This window comes from Sprattus sprattus (assembly GCF_963457725.1).
Source record: "Sprattus sprattus genome assembly, chromosome: 1".
Taxonomy (NCBI): domain Eukaryota; kingdom Metazoa; phylum Chordata; class Actinopteri; order Clupeiformes; family Clupeidae; genus Sprattus; species Sprattus sprattus.
In genome coordinates this window covers 68200326-68223658 of record NC_137920.1, presented here as the reverse complement: position 1 = coordinate 68223658, position 23333 = coordinate 68200326, and the positions used below count along the sequence as shown (strand labels likewise).

Here is a 23333-nt window from a genome sequence, read left to right as displayed (position 1 = left end):
AAAGTCAATATGTGCAGTTTTGACCCTTCTTTTTCAAGACCTCTGCAATCCGCCCTGGCATGCTGTCATTAACTTCTGGGCCACATCCTGACTGATGGTGGCCTATTCTTGCATAATCAATGCTTGGAGTTTGTCAGAAATAGTTTTTTTTTGTTTGTCCACCCGCCTCTTGAGGATTGACCACAAGTTCTCTGCATACTGCCTTGATTTAAGCATTGGTTGACATTGATTGGCAGTATGCTGTTTTGTGTCTGACAAGATATTTCTTCTTACCAGGCAATTTTTATGTTAGAGCATTTCACTCACTCTAACAGGTATTATAAGGTATTATAACTTGATCCTAAGATTTGATTTCTGATTCTGAGCAGTTGATATAGTAGTTTGATCACCACCAGGGGCGAGTTTAGGCTATTTTTAGTGGGGCCATGGCCCCACCGTGAGATAGCTTGGCCCCACCTGGCTCAGCACATTTTAAGTCAACCTTCGCAGACATTTGTTTTTTCTAAGTTGTTTTCCCCCGTAGTTTAATTTTTCAGCTCTCACACTGCTAAACCCAATTCTAGTGCTTTTTCAGTCAAGAGAGATGAGGTACGCAAGAGCCGTATCTGTAGAAACGGCGTAGCACACAATAACCTGACACATCTGGTCATGAGCAAATTATTGAGGAGAATAAATATTTTATATAGTAGTTTATATTCTGGGTTCTGACTGGCTGAATTGATAAACCCCTGCTGTACTGCACATATCTCAGGGTGTCCCACACATCACCGCTTGACATCTCCGAGCAAGCAGGTGCTGGTTGGTAAATGGTCTGGTAAGGGGGCAGGAATGTTGTGTGACAAGTCAGGGTTTTAGAAGACCCTGGGCACCCTGTTGTAACATCTACTCAACATGGCTGGGATGTGACGACTGCTTTCTCTCTCCAACTCGTAAAGCTCAGTACTACACAAACAGATGTTAGATCCGGAGGAGAATTCAGCAGATGAAAGCATTTCAGGAGAGTGGAAATTTGTCAGCTGTGTTTTCTCTACAGCTATAGTTCCCACTTACCTCATCTCTCCTGATTGGGGAATTTGCTAAAATGGGCTATAACAGTGTGGGAGCTGTACAGTGAAGTGCACCTAGAAAACTCTTCATTAGGACCTTGAAACTAGTGTTTTATCATCCCATCAATGGCAGACAAGAGGCTACACCGTACAACAGGGCCCTTGGCCTGCAGCTGATTATACTGTTGAGAATCCCCCTTCCTGCTAGACCAACCCCTTCATCAACCCCCTCTACTGCTTTGCCCAATAATGATAACTGCCAGGGTGTCCTCAGCTGTCAGCTGGCTTCAAGTACATGCAAACTAATGTCACTGTTTGATGCAATTTTACGTCCCATTCCCTTAACATTAAGGCAGCAACCCTGAGTATTGATCATTTTATACACATATCTGTGTCCATCGTATTGCATGTGAAACATGGTGACAATATCAGTAATCACCACCACGGTATCTTTGTGAATTACTTAAATTACAGCGCTGCAGATTCAGTCTTATGTGGAGTTTTGTAAATATGGCTTATTATGTTATTCCACACTGAAATGCTGTTAAAATAACTACAGCAGGAATGCCATATTGATCGTTTGTGTCTGTTTTATAATGAACATGGTTCAGTTCATTATGTGAACAAACACATAATTGTATTTTGTTCACGATATTTCCGCATGGTTAGCGTCCTGGAGTAATGCAAAGGAGTGCTGGAATGCAGCTCGCAGAAACCAGCCTCTGGTGACATTGGCTTTGCATGCAGAGTGGTGCTGCTGATTGACTCTGCTAAATTATGCTGAAATTATGCAGTGATGCTAGCCAGTGGGAAGACCCCCATTACAAACAGAAATAGGACCAAACATGCAAGTGGGGGTAAAGCCATGATAAATAACAAGTGGAGGTGAAGCCATGATAAATAACATAATTTGCATGCCAGGGGTTCCCTGTCTGAGGCAACTGACAGCCACAGAGCGAGGCATTTAAAACAGATCTGACGTCCCTCCTCCTTAATGCTTCTGTAAGGAGCTTTCGAGTTCATTAGGACTGGTGCAGCAGCTTAGCATTTTGTGCTGTAATTACAGGGTCTCTGAAGCAAGAGAGCCACCACTGCTATTTTAAGTTGACCTCATTTGCACAATACACTAGAAGACAATGCATGCAGAACAGTGTGGACAAATATAATTGCATTACTTTACTTTAAATAAATATAAAATACCAAGATTATTCAAATACAACTGGTAGTTTGGACACATTATGTTGATGGAATGGGTCACATAGTAAAATACATAAATTCAGAAAATAAAAAATGAAATCTTACTAGAACAAAGTATGAAACACATGGGCAATAGTGGCCGTAGTAATATTTGTGTTTGACATTTCTTATATTTTCACCATTGACATGGTCTATTAGAAAGGTTAAGAAAGATTTCATCAAAGCCTCAGATAGGTGGAGTGCAGGCATTTCTGTGCAGTTATTCCTGTACCAAGGTTGACTCTACAGCGTGATGCTTTTTGGGCCTCTCTACCTTAGTCTGGCGTTTTGCTTATAAGAATTACAGTGGAAGTTTTTCACATGGATTTAAAAAAAATGAAACTTTGTTTTGTTTGGTTGAAAATAACTGACTACATACCTAAAGGGGTCATTTCTAATACTGTGCTCTGCAAAAATGTATTCTGCATATTTTCACTGATAATGTTAATTGCACATTACAAATGGATGACCTAATGCAGGTAGCAAAAAACTGTCTGGAATTGCCAAATGTAAGCACTGATTAGAGCTCATCACTGAGTGACATACAGTGTAAGTGGCTATAAAAACCTAGCCTGTCTCTGCTCACTGTCTTTTTAATTCCTCTCAATTGTAGCTCGGGGGAATACCCCTCCTCTGCTCTCTGTACTGGGCAATGAGGAACACAATAGGGAATGACTAATTATACTTCCTTGGCAGTCTCCGCCGCTTCGTGCTGTCAGTCTGCAGATCCATTACGAGGACGGGCCAAGGGAACGCACACACACATGCACAAACGCACACACACACACACACACACGCACACACACACACACACACACACACACACACACACACACACACACACACAAACACACACACACGAACACACACACACACACACACACACACACAAACACACACACACACACACACACACACACACACACACACACACACACACACACACACACCTAGCTGCGCAGATGGGCTGCAAAAAAGTATGGTGAAGCGATTGGGATAAGAATGAGGGGGTGGGGAGCGGAGGTTTGCAACAGTGATAAATCACCGCCCTCAGAAGACTGAGATGGATGCAATCTCAACCGAGCCCTCGGCGCGCAACCACCATCACGAAAAAGGAAAGATTTCTCACTGTGTATTTTACATGGTAGAAATGTTAAATCAAGCCAAGTTCTTGAGAGAGGTTCTGTTGAGGGACTTGCATGCATGCGGGTACTTACATTAGGGCTCATTTGTCATTTGTAATTTATGCATAGACGTTATACATTTCTTTTGAGATTCAATCAAGAGGATAAGAAAGAAAGCAAAATCGAATTCTCATAATCTGTGAAAGGAGGGCAAAACATTATAAAAGGCTATTTATGTAATCCTTTTATCCTGTTTCTTAACTCCTTTCACTGCAGGTTTGTTCTCATCCTCACAGCGTTGCCTATACATAGGATCCTTCCTAATAATACAATCTGTATCTGAAAACAAACGTATCTTACTTTGATTACTGGGACCTCTGGAGAGGATCTGTTTGTGTAATTGTACACAGTGGCATGCATCTTAATTGTGGAGATCATCATTCCGCAGCAAACGGGACACAGACCAAGGGAGCAAGGATTATACCATCAACAATCTCCATTAGGATTTTTCCATGCCATTCAAGAATGTTGCACATTCCGTACATTCTAGAATGTTGCATACGAAGACTTTGTTGTGGAAATGAAATAATGATGTGGTTTGGAAAGAATGTCTGTTAAGAACTGTTGGCAGCAAAATAGAGAAGAAAATGGTAGATTAGAGAAGCAACACTCAAAATGAAATATCGTGGTAACCAGGCTGTCATTTCAGAATTGGTGCAGTGTGGTAAACATCATCCTTACCTTTCCATCACTCTTTTTTTCATCCATGAATTGAATGTGGGGGAAAAAACAAGTGAAACCATGCCAATCTCTAAAGGTCATCTCTCCCTTAAACCCGACTCTCCCTCCTCCATCAGGAGCTATAATGGGATTACGGACAAAACAAATTCTACCTCTGCAGGCAGGGCCTTGGCTCTCCACCACTCAATACCAATCACTGTTTGTAAGTTGTGTTAATCAGGCCATATCCAATTATAATGCCATTTGTCACCACAGTTAGCGATGTGTGAGGGTGTTAATTGAAGTTAAATGTTTGTAGTTTATTGCATTTGCTGTGGTTTGAATCTCAGGTTAGAGGGTGACAAAAGATGCAAGAGTAAAGCAATCACTTGCCTACGTACATATTGTCTAACTCACTACATGGTCATCTTTCAGTTAAGGAGGAACTAAAGAATATTCAAAATGTAAAACATTAATCACTACCTTAAATTTATTTAGTTTGAATAATATTGTTGTGGTGTCATGCTATGAGGAAAATATTATACCACACAAATAGAACATAGTGATAAGAGTGCTTATTCCATATGGCATCTGTAGTGATTACAAAGCTATATTCGGTGCAGTATGCATGTCCAAAGCTATATTCGGTGCAGTATGCATGTCCAAAGCTATATTAGGTGCAGTATGCATGTCCAAAGCTATATTCGGTGCAGTATGCATGTCCAAAGCTATATTCGGTGCAGTATGCATGACCAAAGCTATATTTGGTGCAGTATGCATGTCCAAAGCTATATTCGGTGCAGTATGCATGTCCAATATTTGAATACATCTGCAGATGATATTTTATTTTCCCAAAAAATTGTAATTTTTATTCTGTGGGGCAATTTACACAATGACAAAACTTAAATTAACTCCTTATTCTATGATAGTATGATAGTATTTACTGAATTGCATTTAGACATTTATATTCTGGGCATGTTCACTTATTGATCTTTTTGTAAACACTTGGCCCTGCTGAGGAGGGCACTGAGTGCATCTTCCTCCTCATCATCCTTCTTCTTCTTCTTCTTCTTCTTCTTCTTCTTCTTCTTCTACTAATGCGTTATCTGATTCCTTCTGCATAATGCATTTACATAATGGTATAGCTATTTGGTCTTATTATTGTCTGACTCGAACACAAACTCCATGTAGAGAATTAGTCGTAAAATATAGTGTCATACATTTGTATGTATAACATTTCAAAATGTGTACAACCTGTGATATTGATGCCACAATTTTAATAATATGATATCAATGATATGAAATATGTTGAAGATACAGTTAAGATGGTGTGAGGCTATATCTCTTCCCAGCCTTATCAAAGCGTATGGACCATGTTACAATGTGCTTGTCTTTACAACATCATTTAACAGTCCAATGATATTTCATAACAGTTATTTTGATTTGTTGTGGTTCCCTGCAATGCTGGCAATACCCTAGATGGTAGATTGTGTTGCTCATACAATCCTTCATTGCACCTCCTATGTCTGCACATATACTGTCCATATGTCTAAATCACTGAGGGAGAGGTACAACAAAAGAGAACCAGTTTAATATATTTCATTAAAAAACACTGTTAAAATAACATTAACATGTTCCATTAGGCACCAAAGACACCAAAGAAATGGCTGGTATATTGCTGCTTTTGCCACCGTAAATTGATTTTCATCCGTTATTAGAAATCAGTGAGAAATGTGTGCACATGCTCTGATGCATAGCAAGAGGCCAGCAGTTATCATTGACGGTCACTAGGCAATTTAAAATGAAATATAAATGTTTAATCTCCAAATACCTCTGAATTGTGTCCTTTGATGTTATAATCCAATAATGTTCAATTGTTGTGGCTATTAAAAATGACACTGTGTTTAGCAGGACCAACTTGTATGGTTAGTTCAATACCATCTTTATTTAGCTAGTTATTGTACTTAAAGAGATTTGCAAGTTGCAAATGTCTATTATGATCATCAGTCTCTACCTGCATGGGGGATCCAAAGACGACAAGTCATTGAACACTCACTCTACACCACAGCTAGTATTGTATACAACACGACAAAAAACACACGGCACAGCCAAATAACAGAGAGAAATCCAGCAAAAATGATCTTGTTAAGAAATTAAATGTAATGGTTGACAGTTAACAGTTATTGCAATTTGAAGCACAGCTTTTCTACGATCTTAGGTTGAATGTTTGTCATGCCATCCCTTGCCAACATGTCCAGTATCTTTACAAATTACACTTCAACATGTGTTTTATTTACAAATGACAATTGTACAACAACAAAAAAAATATATTACACATGATAGTGAAATGGTCAAGATGTTAACTTGTCATTTCAGATTCAGTTTACGTAGCTTCTGTAAAATATCAATATTTGTTTTACTACCCAGCTGTGAAAAACCTAACATTGGCCAGGATTTCATGTAAAGTACACATGTAACATGCATGTTTGTTTTTGTCCATGCTTGCGTTTGGTTGTGTTTGGTTTTAAATCCAAAAATGAAACAATGGCTTTCTGAATACCCTTGAATGTGAAAATACAAACCAGTATATAAGGATCCACTGATAATTCTAAAATTCACCCAACCAAGACCACTCAAATTAACACATATACACTTGTACAATATCCCATTACTGCCTACATTGTGTGGTTGACAAAACAATAATAATTAGAAAAATGAATAAAATTATTGCACATTATGATTTGGATTAATGTCATACCACCAAAGTAGGTTATCTTTGAAGCTCAGTAACTGAAAAGAGGAGACCTGAACAAATCGTTTTACAACAAAACAGGCTTTTCTACAGTTCAGCATTATTGTCAGGTAGTACATGGGCTGTCCAACCAATTATTCACAAAAAGCCCATCACACAAATTGAATCAACGGCTGTCCAATCTTATATAAGTATTTTGACATGATACTTTAAAAAAGCATTGCTTACAGTGAGTTAATTATAGTTTATTTTTATAGAAAACAACTAGAAGTATTTGACTAGTTTTTTTTTCAGGTTTCACCGACAGAGACAATCATCAAAACATTCTTGCACACTCTGACGCCTGTGCGTGCCTCTTGGCTCATGGTTTTTCATTCGCTTGGTGTCACGTATAACATTCATTTGTTTGTTTATATATCTTTCATTAATGGTTGAAAACAATATCTCCAAGTCATCAAGTATTCTAGCATTTTAGGAAAAGATATTCGAAATATTTTTGGCACACCACGTTTTTAGAGAATGGATAATAAAAATGTGGACGGTATTACATTTATTAAATGAAATAAGCATATAATTAATATTATTTCTTAATGCAGTTTTCTTTGTTGCTGCCACCCCAAGTAGGGTGCAATAGATAATTTTTTTCTGTATTGTGTATGAGGGTTGATCTGCAACACAACTGGTTTAAAAATTGTGTGAACTTATGATTCCAAACCTTTGGCAAATCATCACAAAATGCTGGGCATTCACTCCTGACTCCAGCACTAAAAAGCTGTGCAGTACAGTTCTGTTCTATGCCACAAGGGACACTTGTGCGTGAGCTTTTTCACATTACACTTATATCCATTTAACTCAGCGCCAACCCAACCACCTCAGAATAGATAGCTTTGTTCTATGCTAAATTAAATGCTGTACACACAAAACAAAGGACATCTACATATGGAAAAGGGATTAAATACACTGGAAATGTACACACTTTCATTTGTAACCCCCAAGGATCCCCATTTAGAAAGCCATTATTTGATTTTGGGCCTTAATTTCTAAAATATACGTTTGACTCGTTTAGGATCAGCTTTCAAAATATGGATAATGTCAATGTAGCATTCAAGTCACATTCTCCAATAAACTCATACATCTCTTTTGGCCCTAATTTCACTATACACAAAGCTCTTTGTCTTATATGTACATAGTCTGTCACACCAATAATTTAACACATAATTTAATACTGAATTCTCTGTGTGTTGCACAATTTACATCAGGGCTGTTCCTGCATTAACATCGTAACATCTACATTGCCACAGAAAAAGGATATGCTGTCCCACTTATGGATCCTTGTGATCTCCCCCATGGTTCCAACGAGAAAAAGCCCTGTTCTAAAAATGGCCACTGGCTAAATTCATCAGTCCATTCATCATCACTGGAACTTGTCTGTTTTTTTGTTTTTTTTATGGAGGTTTTTTACAACTCAATGGGAGAACTCATAAAGGCCTGCTTGTATAGTACATTCAACTGAGGTGACAGCAAAGTGCCGGTGTGTAATGAGTCTATGAGAACATAAACTTGCCTAGCGGATAAATCCTGAGGTGCTGTGACCTTCACATTTTAGTGTTTTCATGGACAGTTGTTTTCTTCACTCCATGTTGATTCCCAGTCCTATGCGTAAACTGTTTTTATCAGCAATGTAGTATCTTAATGAAAGCTTTTCTGAATTCGACGTTGAAGGTGGTGTATATGATGGGGTTGATAGCGCTGTTCACATACCCCAGCCATGTAAAGGCATTGTACATTTCCAGTGGGACGATGCAGCTTGAGCAGAGGGCGTTCAGAATGTGAGTGATGAAGAATGGAAGCCAGCATATGATGAATACACCTGAAGAAGACATCGAAGAAGTGATATTACCAAACTGAGTCTACGTCTATATCTTAGAGCCAAAACAGCAATACCTGCAGTGAGGCACTTATGTCTACTGACAATGTGGCAAAAAGCTAAATCCCACTTACCCAGAACAATGGCCAACATTTGAGTGGCCTTTTTCTCTTTGTGCTGTGACAACTTTTTCTTGCACTGTGCCTTGGTCACTGCGGTGCGGGTTTTGCCATTGGACAAGGCCTGGGTCTCTAAAGCTTTACCAGCTATTGGAGAGTGGCCCTCTTTGAAGTGTCCATTCTTCTCCTCCCCGTTGACCGGTCTTTCAGCCTGAGAGGGGACGTCAGCGTTCGGGGGAGACAGCTGCTGACCTGTTTCTGGAGAAATCATTTTCCTCTTCTCCGGAGGAGAGGTGCTTGTCATTAGATCCATCTCTAGCTCACTGCCGTGAAGAGCCACATCCTTCAGGAGGAGCTGCAATTACAGGAACAAGAATTTCCACAAGGAAATGATTAGGTGAGAACATTTACAGACGGTAAAAAGATCCTTTCAGAATGCAAAAAATAAATAGAATGTCATGAGACTTATGTAAACAAAAACATTGAGGGGGATAGGGTAAATGAAGGCACAAGTACATACACCTTTCTTGTTTTTGCTGGGGATGCTTCCATTGGTCTTCACAATTACAGTGCATAGTTTCACATCCTCTGGACGGGTGCACTTATCCTGAATTACAAAAGACAAAACAATTCACATCTTTGAGTCTTAGTTGAAATATACCAACAAAGGAGAGGCATTCAAATACTTAATGTCTGATTCAAGGTAGAAACAGGTCTGCCAGCCAACAAACTAGTAATATATGTATAAGAGATAGTGTTACCTTGAGTAATCTTAGAAGGTTTTATCTAGAAAATATTGGAGAAACTACACCTGATTTCAAACAGGCAAAAAGTGAGGCAGACAACTGAACCTATCGATTTATCATGGCAATTATGTCTGTATGCTACAGAAATCAATATAGGCATAGGTCAAAGGTTAGGCTAAACTAATCATTAATGCTATTTTTGTGCAGGTACCATAAGACACAGACCACACAATACCCGTTTAAAAGCTCAGCAACTGTACCAAACAGTGGCATCGTCTTAAAATAATGGACATAATAATAGTATTCAGCACATTGTGTGCCTGCTGTTGTCAGCAATATGAGATTCATTCAAAAAGGACAAGGTACATAAATGAACAGTTTGCTGTGTTTGTGGGAACTACTGTCACCCTAGACGAAGTGATACTATCACTGCGTTAATCCAACCGTGAATCCACACATTACAGCAGCTGCTCCCCTCTTGGATGACACTCTCACCATACAGCGCTTGAGAAGGGCATTGCCTCACCTTGGGGGTGGAGTGAGGCTGACCGCCACGCTTGGTGTTGACACGTTTCTGGCGTTTGTGGAGGACCACATAGATCTGCACGTACACCAGCAGCGTGATGATGAAGGGGACGTAGAAGGACATGATCGAGGAGTAGACCACAAACGACGGGTTCGCCAACTCACACACGGCCGCATCCCGAGTTGCTGCAAGACAACATAACAGCTGTACAACTCCCATTTATGCCGAGAGAGCCAATGATTTAGATAGATAGCTGAACATGTGTTAAAACTGAACCCTTTTTATTCAACCTGAGGAGACCCATGTTCTGTGAGGTTCCTTGTGTCAAATACCTGTATTATTCAGTCCAAACAGTAGGGGGCAGGATATGGCGAAAGACAGAACCCAAACCACTGAGATCATCACCGTGACTCGTCTTCTGGAGCTGTACTTTGAATTATACAACATTGGCATGGCAACGGCTGTGTACCTGAAAGTGTAACATCAAATGCATTCAGTGACTTTAAGCAAAGCACGACTAAAAATAGGGATAAACTGTGAAAAACTGATTAACTTTCACACTGTTTTGCTCATATAATTTACACCGAGTCTTTGAAGCAAGGTGTTTAAATTGATGATTAGAAGGCCATGTGCATCAATAACTGATTTATTCTGCACTGTAATCAGTTCAGTGGGTGACACTTTTTTGATTAGTAAATGGTGATTAAGGGATTATCAATAACACATTATTGCATGTCATGAGTTCATATCCAGACCATCATAGATCCTGCACTGCTCAAATTAGTCATTTAAAGGATCACATTCTCCACTAATGTTCCACTGTCTATCTAAGCTGGTTTTGCTCAGCCCCGGGGTCACACACACACACACAGGTGGCAATACAACATGAATTTACAGCTTTGCTTGCAAAGCATACATGCATACCCTCAAGCTTGAATTGCCACATAGCTTGTCACCATTTGTAAGACTGTAAGCATTTATTGTTGGAGAATTTGGATAAATAGTGTTTGCTTCCTGGTTTTAGATCTGACAGTTTTCACACCAAATACGAACCGCACTGGCAGGTGAACCCAGACCCCCATTTTCTGGAGGACTTGAGTACAGTCCCCTGGTGCACACCCATGTTTGGAAAACAGCTTTCACATTAATGAAACGAACCAAATTATAAGCTCAAGAAGACCTTAGTCCATACCAAAACCTCTAGTGTGAAAGCACCCTAAGACCACATGATACATGTGCTGTACTTGAGAGGATTACCTGTCAATGCTGATAGCACAGAGATTAAGGATGCTGGCAGTACACATCATGACATCCAGAGTGACAAAGATGTCACAGTGGACTTTACTGAACCGCCATTCTCCCACCACCTATAACATGAAAAAACACAAAACCGTAAGAGACAAGGTTTAATGCCAAAACAGGACTCGTACTCTTAAGGAGTTTTAAACTAAAGCACAATGTATACTCTAAGCACTCTATAAAATATCAGATGAGACCCTACTGTCTGTTAGGGCCCAGTGGTCAAAAGGTGTATGTCCATCGCATAATGTTAGACACTAATAGAGAACACACCTATATTTGCACACTTGCTGATATGTGGCCCAATTTAATCCTGACCACCTGAAAATGTAGTTAAATGGTCAAATCACATATTCATCCCAATTCACCTTGGGGACATTTACACCTGTTCTTGTGCAGTGCATTGCTATGTGATGACTCAACACATATATGATGATTCTGGAAAATACATATTTATATGGTAAACGTTGGGCATGTGAGACTACACTAGGTACCGAAGAGAAAAACAATGCTTAACAGCCCCTGGTGAACAAGAGTAGTGGAGTTGCACAACACAGCTTGCTTGTACAGAGTCGTAGGCCAAACAATCAATACAGGCATAAGAGTAACAATGTATAGATTGTAAATAGGGAGATGTGTCGAAATTTTTACTATGTACAATACATCTGAAGAACATGAAGATGCCCTATGAAAGTGTAGCAGCCTAGCAGGTCATGCTTGTTCCAGCATTTGTAAAATATATGGGAAGTGTATCACACTGGGGCGGAAAGGTGTTCCACATACAAATTTGTGAAGCTGGCCCTTTAACAGTATGAAAAATGTGGAGAGACAGTTTAATGACAAATCTTGTCATTTGCACACCCGTGACAGAAAAATTGTTTTCATAAATTCTACTTTTATGCTGAGCTTTCGATCACACTGATACCTGGAGACTGGCAAGCTAATATGTTTTTTCACCTGACGCTAGCATGCAATATTATGAATTACTGACAAGCCAACACAACATGTACCGTATGTGCCTCCTGTGGTTACAACAGGCGCGTGGCATAGGGCAGACATCATAATTCCTGCTCGAGGGATCTTGCATTTATTTGAACCACAAGCAAAGTGGTAACTAATTTAATCTGTTGCCTAGAATTTACAATGTAATCATAGCTAGTGTCAGTGTACAGCCAATTTCATTTAAAGGCTTACAACATGCTATTTGGATAATTCCAGGGTCTTATGAAACTGTCACAAACACTGGATGACAATTTAGATTTTAATCAGTTTTTTTCCTACAAGTATTTCCTATCTGGCAGTTTTATAAACATGCATCCTGCCCCTTCAAGATGATCACAATGATTTAGTCTGTCACACTGAGCTATATTACATCAGTATTTCTATTTAATGACGCACCATGCAATAAATCACCTTAAAACGACATCTTAACGGTACAAGCTCAGTTAACGATGTACATAACATAATCTAAAAGAGCCAGTCAGTTGTTCTATTAATATATATATATAATAGAACATATATATATATTTTATTTTACAGCTGCAAGGGAACTGATGGAGCGGCAGCTTTGTAATAACTTGCTGAAAAAGCTTACCTCCAGATAGACCACCCAGGGCATAACCAATGTGGCCACCAGAAGATCGGCCACGGCCAGACTCACTATCAAGTAATTGGTGGTGGTCTGTAGGGCTTTTTCTTTGGAGACAGCCATACACACCAGCACATTGCCAAAGCCAATGACAAAGATGAGCAGCGTGAGAAACATCGCATAGTAATTGTAGGGATGCTTAAGCTCCCCGTCCGTGCTGTTGAATGTCCCATTCTCATAGTAAGTATCGTTGTAGGCATACTCTGTGAGGAAATCCATGAGCTGTAACCTGAAAGAAAACATGAAAAGGGGAAATAAGCAACATTAGATGAGAGGAAGTGTAGCAGACGAGCTATATTACCTATGGTATAAATAGCTTTAAGCTTTAAGAGACTGGTAGTTCCATCAAAATGGGATTTATTTATGAATAGAGAGAATCAAAGGCAGCATGGCTTGATATTGCATTGACTGAATGTGGATCAGATGCTTTCATTAGCACAACATCCTCTATGATCAACTGGCCATCGTACACCTAAATTGAACTAAATTTGGCCAAGTAATTTCCTGAATTTCAAAAATGTGCATCGAGCATTTAAATTGATCTGTTTGTGAGGAAGACATGTCTGTTTCTCTATTGACCAGCATTGTTCTAAGAATGATTTCCCCAATGCCTCAGCTATGAGATGAGACCTGAAAGTTAAAGGTGTGAGAAAAAAAATCACCTCTACGATTCCAACAAATTCACAATGATCTGCTATCATTGTGACATTCAAAAAATGACTCAGTAGGTGCCCAGATACTGCAATATCACCATTTCTTTTGTGAGATGTTATTGGAAACATTAGACAATAGAGACGTTATAGGGCAGGCCAGAGCGTCTGTTCTTTTTTCGTGGTAACCTTTACGTGGCATTTTGTAGGGCTGCAAGTGATGTTAAGAGCTTCTCATCTTAAGGCCAGATAAGGTGACGTAGGACATGAGGTTACACAAGGTAAGCCACCAGCAAAGGGATAAAAACCAACACTTAACACTTACTAATGAGTAATGAGTATCTGTATGGGCCTTTAACAGGACCTCGGACAGACTCCCGGACATATTTTCTGGCGGATAAACCCTAAGTGATTGGAAACAATCACGCTGACATAGAAGGCATTGCCCTGCATTTAGATGTTCTTTTCACCCCAACACTAGAATGGACGTGTTAGATTTGGAGAATATGCTTGACTCACTCTGACTTATGTGTTGATTATGACAGACAGCTGCTGTAATCCACCATGTCAGCCCCTGCTTGCGCATGTGTGCGATCTGTGTGCACGTTTTTAATCCCAAATTGTAATTTTAGACGCCGTTACCAACACCTGTCGCCAACACCCACCCACCGCATTACATTTTTGATGCAAAATACATACAAGTATACATAAGCCCTGTCTTCGTTCAGCCATTTGTTGAAACACAAAGAAGTAGAAAGTCAAAGGGTTGGTCTCAAATTCTGAAATAAATTTGAGTGGGCACTAAATGCGTGGTCATAAAGATGAGTAAAACTCTGTTCATGTGAGAATATAAATTCCTGAAGACGTGTGATCTTAATGTGATGTAAGGTGGATTTGTATTCCTTGGGATACCCCTTCCCACCCCCTTGGGAAATAATGGTTTAAAAAGCCTTACAGCAAATTACTAGCGGAAAATAGGTTCAACCCCTGCCAGGTAGCAATTTCCAGCAGAATTCATGGAGCAGTCAATAGTCTGTGGCACTTCAGTTAGCCTTAATGAAGGCACATTCTGTCCTCTGTGACTTCTTTCCTGAAGGTGGTTGATCTCTTAGAATAGGTAATTTCCAATCTGGAATATAGGCGTTTTAGTTTCAAATAACAAATTAACTATGATGTAGTAATGGTAAGGTAAGATATGAAGACCTTGGAGCCATACATTTGTACTGGTGCATTTGTACTGGTGCATACAATACTTTCAAGGGGTCTACTTATTCAATGACCTTTGCGTGTCAAGGCATACACAATAATCAGGACCAAACAGCACAAAGTCTGTAGTGACTGAAAAGTGCAAAGGATGTAAGATGTAAAAAGAAAGAATTAACACTGAGGTGTTGCATTGACACCAGCAATAAAGAATTCAATCTATGATATAATTTAAAGGACCCGTCCATAGGTAACAGCCCAGTGGAGGAGGACAGAAAGTGCTGAAAGTGTACAGGCTCGGATGTGATGTGAAGGAGCTCGCTATACCGCTGCTTATAATGATTTGAAGGCGGACAAAATATCCTGTCTTAATAAAGAGTTTGATGGCCAGACATGGATGATTCAAATTTGAGACGATTCAAAATAAAGCAGGATGATAATCTCGTTTTTGGTCCGCCCCAGTGCATTTGTTTAATGCAATGCATCTAAGAAGCTTTACCGATAGCCAGTGGTTGCATGTAATTAGTCTTGGAGGTAAATCCTGGTTCCTAGATCCTGAAGTTCCTGAATCTGTACAATTGTAGAACGGGAGCCAGACTTAGGGCCTGAGGAACACGACAACAGGCCATGAGACATGACTTTATAAGCACAGCTGCTAGGCAGGCATGACTTGGTAGGCCTGACTATGTAACTGCTAGGCCGACACATCACATTATACTTCAGAATTAATATCTAAACAGTTTGGTAAATGTACGCAGTAAGTGTCTTTACTTTATACATTCATACAACTAAAAATCTGACAAAAAAATCTTAATAAAGAGGAAGACTAATAAATTGGGTGATAATTAAGATGATCATGATGATGAATACCTATGACCTTTATGGTACCATTTTTCTATCCTAGTAATGATGCTTCAACTACAGCTGTGGTTCATGAACATTAAATCACATATTAACAATACAAATCCACTACATCAACTTCTATAAATAAAATAGTTTTCACAAGTAGTATTAATAATTGACCACTTCATTATTTTAGATGTCGTGGAAATGACAACTGTCATGACAGTCTGCTGAACTGAAGACAGCTCTAAGATATTTATGATAGATTTAATGTAAAGTTTTAAATAATACATTGCAATGCCTAAAATATTCCTCCATGCCCTTGTTAAGGACAGGCACTGCTTTGGTCCTCTACTTTGGTCTGAGACTCTAGAAAACAATTCTCCTGTTTGATGTATCAAGGTAAAAGCCAATTTACTGGGCTTATAGGCTGGAATCCCTAGCCTTGACATGATACCTCAGAACTGAGTGACTTTGATGGGTCACTAATAGAAATCACAGGCTCTCTCCTTTTTTCTTTTTTTCTTTCTGTCTTTCTCTCCTGCTGTCTCTCTCACACACATAGACAGAGAGAGAGAGGGACACACACACAAACACACACACACACACAAACAAAAAAACAAATGCCCATACACATACACCCCCCCCACCAACACACACACACACCCCTCCACGCGACACACATTTTCATTCTGCTAGCAATGCCTCAAGGGCCACAGATCTGGCTTTGCCCTGCTGACGCCCCTGCTCTGTCTGCTTTCATTTGTCTGGCCGGGCGCACACACGAGAGAGAGAGAGAGAGAGAGAGAGAGAGAGAGAGAGAGAGAGAGAGAGAGAGAGAGAGAGAGAGAGAGAGAGAGTGGGAGTAACCGCTCAGCTCAGCCGGTGTCCAGAGACCGGGGCCCCCGCTGCATGAACTGCGCGCTCTGCTGCCTGACATCATTATCCATCTCCAAGGTGCTGCATGGCAAATGCTGTGGCCACTTGGGCCGTCAGCAAGAATAACGACATCAGTCGTTTCAAGTGGCACCGCGGCACGACCTTTGTGGCCTAAATACATATGGCGGGTGATACTCAGTAAGTGTGACTCAGACGTTCAGTACATGACCAGTGTCTCTGAGTGCTGTGTCCAGACTACCTGAAGGACTGTTGTTATAAGACCCCAATTCCAATCTCCAGCAAGTGACAGCATATGATCTTCACAAAAAGACAATTATTATACATTTGTTACTTTGATGCCTCTTGGCTGGATATTCACGACCATGAGAATACAGGGTTCCATGAAAGTACTACAGTCTGGCTAAACAATCTTCTCTGCACAGCAACAGACATTTAAGCTTTAATCAATATTAAGTGACAAACAAACTGTTGTAGCCATCACCCAATGTTATTAAATGTATTTGTATTTGTATAACTACACAGTTTGTGCAGTACTACTAGTTCTGAGAATTACTGCAGGCACACCAGATAATAGATTTCAATAATGCGATATACAACATGTGCATGTATTATACTTGCATGTCTATGTCCTATTAAAAATTGCTTTTAACGCAATCAACTATTTAATTGCATATTGCATTCCATAAATCAATAAATAGCAGAAAACAATAAAAAAAACTTGCTTGCCCTTAATGTTGCTAACGCTATTTTCTGGCCTGAAGCAATTTTTGACCTACTAATAAAGGTTAACAATTAGCATAAGATTACTTTTTCATCTGTACTGCTGCAAGGCGTAACCTCTGACTCTGACTGTAGCTAAGAGCATTTTGCTCGACTATTACTGGTTGCTATTGCCACCTCCCCCCTGACCTCCATCACCAACATTAGCCTGGCCTGGCCTGTGGGCCAGAAAGAAGTGGTAGGTGCTTATCTTGTAGCCTTTGCTTTTAAAAGCTATAAAAGGAATGAATGAATAGCTTACCATTTCAGTTCAAGGGTACAAAAAAGCATTTACTCAAAGAAATTTTACACAAACCTCACCTGCTTCACACCACATACATACACACTAACCCACCCCTCCACCCCCAACACACACACAAACTCACCCCTTTTTATATTCTCAAACCCAACCATCCCTTCATTTCATCCCTAATCCTAACCGTAATTACAACCTAAACCAAAGCCCTGTTGTATTTCCTATTCAGCAGTGTCAGCAGACACATTTAAAAACAGTCTATATAAAGAGAGAACAGTCATAGATGAAGGGCAAGGACAGCAGACAAGTCTTAGGCCCCGTCCCATTCATCTTCCCTTCACCCTACCACTTCATCGAAGTGAACTTCACTGCGGAGGGCCCCTTCACAACGGAGTGAGAAGTGTTAAGGGATTTAAATCTTTACCTGAGAAATGGGACACCACTCGATCACTCATATCCAGCTCCACTGTAGGCTACGTTTCACCAAAACGCAATGCAAACAGTGTTCCTATGTTTGCGAATTTGAACACACGTCAGGTTTTCAGGTTCTGAGGTTTTGGCAAACATATATATACCCACATGTCATAAAATAGCGTTTTTTACATCCTAACGTTAACATTACTCGGCTACTCTCAGCAGACAGACGTTCATTTGTGAAAATAGCGATCTTTTTCTAACAATCATATTCTACTCAACTGTAAGGAATATTATTCTGCATAATGATCGGCTAAATATCCCGATGTGTTTCACATTTTTTAATAGTTATTTGCGAAGATATCCATAGATTTGTAAACTTCTTTTTCTGCACTGGCAGCCATCTTTCTTAAATTTTTTGGAGTCCGTTGGTAACCAAGGGGATCGCAAGGCATCCTGGGAAATGTAATCTTTCCCTTCAATCGAAGTCCGGTTCTGATCACACTCCGTTTGAAGGGGTCGTTTGAAGGGTTGAACAACACTTCCCCTTCGGTCCAAAAGAATTGGGACACCCTACCCCTTCACGCGAACGCGCAAACGAAGTGGAAGGGTGAAGTGCTAGGGTGAAGTGGTAGTAATGGGACAGGGCCTTACAGCAACATCTGAAAAAAATTAACCCATCTTCCATCAGGACCACGAGGTCTAACTCACCCTAATCAACGCTCGGCACTAGAGATGATCGCCCCCGTCTGCTATGGTGACGGAACAACCATGGGTCAGTCCAAGATTTGCATAATGCAGTTACATAACACTCCAATGGGATACACTAGAGGAGGCAGGAAGCCAAGGCTGTCAAAAACACAGACCAGTTGTGTGGCCAAAGGCTATGCATCATCCAGCCTCTGGCCATTGCCTGCCATACAGAGAACAACTCAGGGAGAACTCTGTGGGCTAGCCGTAGAGGCTTTGTTTCTACAGAGAACGACTAAGAGCCGTAGAGGCTATGTTTCTACAGAGAACAACCCGGAACGGTAGAGGCTGTGTCTTTACAGAGAACGACCCGGAGCAGTAGAAGGCTTTTCTCAGACACAACTTCTACACTTTTGGTTTCATAAACTGTTCTTTCGGGAGATGAGTTTGGTTAATGCGAGTCAACAGGGGGAAAAATTGATGGAGGAAAAATGGACAAAAATTGAACTTGCGCTCACCTGGCAGTTTACTTTCGTGTCACTCACAGTCATACTGGGAAATGTGACTGTAAAACTGAAAAAGCATAGGGCATTACAGTGATTACAGTAAAATGTGCCATGGCTATGGCTCTGGCATTATTGCCTTGAGCAACGTTCTGTTGTCATGGTAATTCTTCTCTTAAAATCGAGATAAACTCCCTGACGGAAAATTTGAATAGCCCATTCATCCTCTTGAGTGTACGTGCATTCATCATAATACAATTCCACATATTATGCAAGGAAAGAACCAGAGTAGTTAAACCTGCAGCATTCTGGCACATGCGAGCAAATAATAAAGAACCACATAATTTAACCACATAATTTCATTGGGGAAATTAGATAATGTGTATGGGTATCACGTCAACAGGGAATAAGGACTGATAAAGTGATTTATTGTGAAAAGTGAAATAGCCAGTATTTAAAGCTAGAGGGGAAGGTAGCTGCATGCAAACTGCACTCTAATGGGAGTCTGTAATGGAAGAATAGATCTCAACTGTCACAGGTGTCATGTTGTCTTTTTTTTTTTTTTTTTTTTTTACAAATGTGCCATTACGCCCAAGGTTAGCCAATGTGTAAATTACCGGTTGTGCCCTTCGACTGGACACCAAATAAGCCAAACAATAGCTACGACCACAGTAACCATAGCCTGTATGTAACTTCACCTTCCCTTCCAACCCAAATCTTTATCACTTATTTAAAAAGTATACAGTAGCAGTATAACTACAATCATCAGAGTTTTGCTTAATTGAAATCTCTCTATCTTTCAATTGGAAAAAGCATCTTATGAATAATGTGGGGAGGGAGGGGGGCTACTACAGTCGTGTGACAGGGATTATCAGAGCCCACTGTGAAGGAGATGAGCTTAAAAATAAAAGCAGCAGAACTTCAACAGATTTCCAACAGTGTTTTCATATCTGAGCCCATTTAAAGCAAAGGGTTTTTACCTAAAAAGCAGTGCAATGGACCGGCATTTGAATTTAATCTACCAATGACTTTACCAGGGGAAAGTAATTATCTGGTTTCAGCGTGCTGCCGTTTCATCCATAAAATCAGATAAAGGTCATGCCTCTATCACACACAGTGTCCTTGCAGATAAGAGCCCTTTTGGTTGGAACAGCAGGCCACACCACGGTATTAAGTTAGAGGGTCTCTGATACCTCTGTGGTTATGCCACATTCACATTACTCATTGATCTGTCTGTGCGCAATCTCAGATGGTCTCATTCCCACTAGGGACCGCGTAGAGCTTCTGTCTTCACAAGAGCTTTCCAGAGGAGGTCTGTAACAAGCCTCAGATGAGCTCATTAAAGCTCTGCACCGATGCCGTCTCCAAACAACCACAGATGTCCTCTGCAGACACCTCCTTACAGAGAGAAGGCTCTGGAGATTTTGGTGTTCCACGTCGAACAAGATCTTTTTTTTGTCTACTGAGCGAAGAAAATGTGCCAAGCGTTAAATGGCAAACATAGTATCCATATGTCCAGGCCCACTCTCTGTCTTGCTCAGGCTCAGGATCAATCTCCAAGGCCCAGTGCCCCCAGCACAGATCGTTGACTGCCCGTTTGCACACGGCACATACAAAGCATGTTCCATTTATGCTGGACAAAAGAGCTCTCCTCTCGAGCACAGTATTTAATAATATACCTTTGCATGTACCCCCCTTGGCCTTGGTTTCCGGGTCGTCTGTGCCCTCTGAGCCCCCCTGACGGCAAGCTGGCATATGTCCCTGATGGCATGTTGGATTGGGTTTTGAGGGCATTTCTACTTTATAGTGGTTATTTCCAAATTAACCTAAATGAAGCTCTTTTTTTTCTCACATGTTTTCCCCCTTTCTTTCCTTTCTCAAATCCCTGTGGATCACTAGGACGTGCCTGCTCTACATTCCTGGAAAAATGGGTTGATAAGGCTGTTGGGTTAGTAAGGTCATTCAAGTGGTATCCATCAGTGGAACAGCTGGATGCAGAAAAAATACACAAGGCCTCAGGTGAATGATGGAGCTATTGAAAAATATGCTGGGAACATATCAACAAGTATCCTATCATCAAGTGCTTAGATGTGTACTGCGTGAAAGTGATCCATTTTTCACAGCCCTTTCATGGCATTAAATTAAATTTGTATTTTATACAAATTCATGGTCCTTAGTGCAGTACAGCTAGACTTACCAATCTAAAAGAACAACGATTAATACAAAGTATAAATCTATATATATACGGTGCTGGAATGGCAGCATCATTAAATATAGAACCTGCAGATTGAGTTAGGGTTGAATGCCATAAGATTAAAGCAGTTTCTTCTGGGTGAAAATCATCCCATCTGCGGGTGTTTTCACATCATACCTGTGAAGGCTGCAAACTAGAAGGGATTTCCTTGATCGATCAAGAGTGACTGAACACATTATTGATTTATCATCAGGAGCAGGCCTAATCTGTCTTCTATCACTGACATTTAAAGCATTTTCCTCAATGAAAGCTTTACTGAAAACTCTGAAGTGGACTTGATGAATAAGCTAGCAGCCTAGCACTCAGACACTTCGGTACTGTGACCTTTAAAACAAAACCTCTAGTTCTGGCTCACCAGGTTTGCCAGTGAGCGTGTGGGACTCCTGAGACTGAGAGGGCTAGCCAGAGCAAAATTAATTAGCCCATGTAGCGCTGTCAGGCATATCCGTTGGTACTGCCCTCTGAAAGCCTTGGATTGATTGCCATTGTAACATTACATGCTAAAGACTCCCAACAGCTCTTTTCAGAGCTGTACGCAAAGCCCCCCTTACTAAGCGTACAGGCCCACCATGTATTGTTCAATATTTGCACAGGGATACAATAATGACTGGAAGTCAATCCTGAGTAGAAACTTTGTTAAAAGGGGAGAAAACGACATAGTCCAGCAGCTACCAGTAGCATAGATGAGCGCAAGGCATCACCATCTCATTCAAGAGAACATCTGCTCTCCTGGTGTTCCATCATGAACACTAACACAGGTGCAGCAAATCAGTTAATCGAGTATTTCCCAGCTGGGTAGATTAATTTTAATCTGTGAAATGGGGCTAATTCAGGCTATTTTTTTCATTTAGGTAGTTGAGAATTGTGTCAATACTATAACACTTTATAACTAAGGAAAGCATTTAATTTAAACAGTACGTGAAAGAGGATTTAACTGGGATCAGACATGTAATATAAGGACTGTGTTTTTAATTAGACATGGACATTACCTTTCCATTTAACTTAGATTTAAATAACATTAAACCTGGTTCTAGCTAGGCTGTACCAATCCATTAACTAAAAGTGGAAGCGGAGATGTAGTGTAATACATCTGCAATATTCACAAGCATACTCAGATTTTTAGGTGATACATGTCCAAACAACATGCCAGCAGTAGACAGGCATATTATTTTGCATTCTGGTCCATGTTCCACCTGCTTTGTACAGACACATCGAACCAAATATCTTCAGTACATACTGGAGTACAGCGCAAATCTAACCTTGAGAAGGATACAACCTGCCCTGGCATTAGAGTAGCGCTCAATTAACTACTTCAACTAATTATGTACTCAGTGAATGAAAATACCAATTAAGTATACAGCATACAGTAAAACTGAAAGGTGTAGTTCTCCAACATTAATCTGCACACAACCTCATAGAGAAACAACACTTTAGGACACTCAGGTATTGTTGCATAGGTATAACAACATCACATGGAGTATGTTATCACAAATTACATCACGGACCAATGTCTTCCATTAAAACATGTCCAGTGTGCCATCAGGCTATTTTCTATAAGAGAAAAGGCATGTGGATGCAATTCCCTCTTCTGCAGAATGTTTCTGCATGTTCCATCGTCACAAAGGCCTTTCTCAAGGGAAAAGGTGTTATGTCACAACACCTTACAGGATTCTTGATCTTTGGTACGTAACAGTCTCTTCGTAGCCCTACACTTCCATTTCAAATCTCATGAGCTCAATGTTCAGTCCAAGAGCTACAAGCTGATTTAGTCAACTCTA

At 40.3% G+C, this 23333-nt stretch overlaps 1 protein-coding gene across 1 annotated transcript; it reads right to left on the bottom strand.

Annotated features, from left to right (window-relative positions):
* Positions 1 to 8551: 8551 nt before the first annotated feature.
* drd2b (dopamine receptor D2b) lies at positions 8552 to 13302 on the bottom strand (the record flags this gene model as incomplete). The annotated part of the gene is made up of 7 exons (XM_080851888.1): positions 8552 to 8748; positions 8880 to 9219; positions 9385 to 9471; positions 10137 to 10321; positions 10469 to 10605; positions 11394 to 11503; positions 13030 to 13302. 7 exons carry the CDS (start codon positions 13300 to 13302, stop codon positions 8552 to 8554), a joined length of 1329 nt encoding a protein of 442 aa, XP_080708014.1.
* Between the last annotated feature and the right edge of the window lie 10031 nt (positions 13303 to 23333).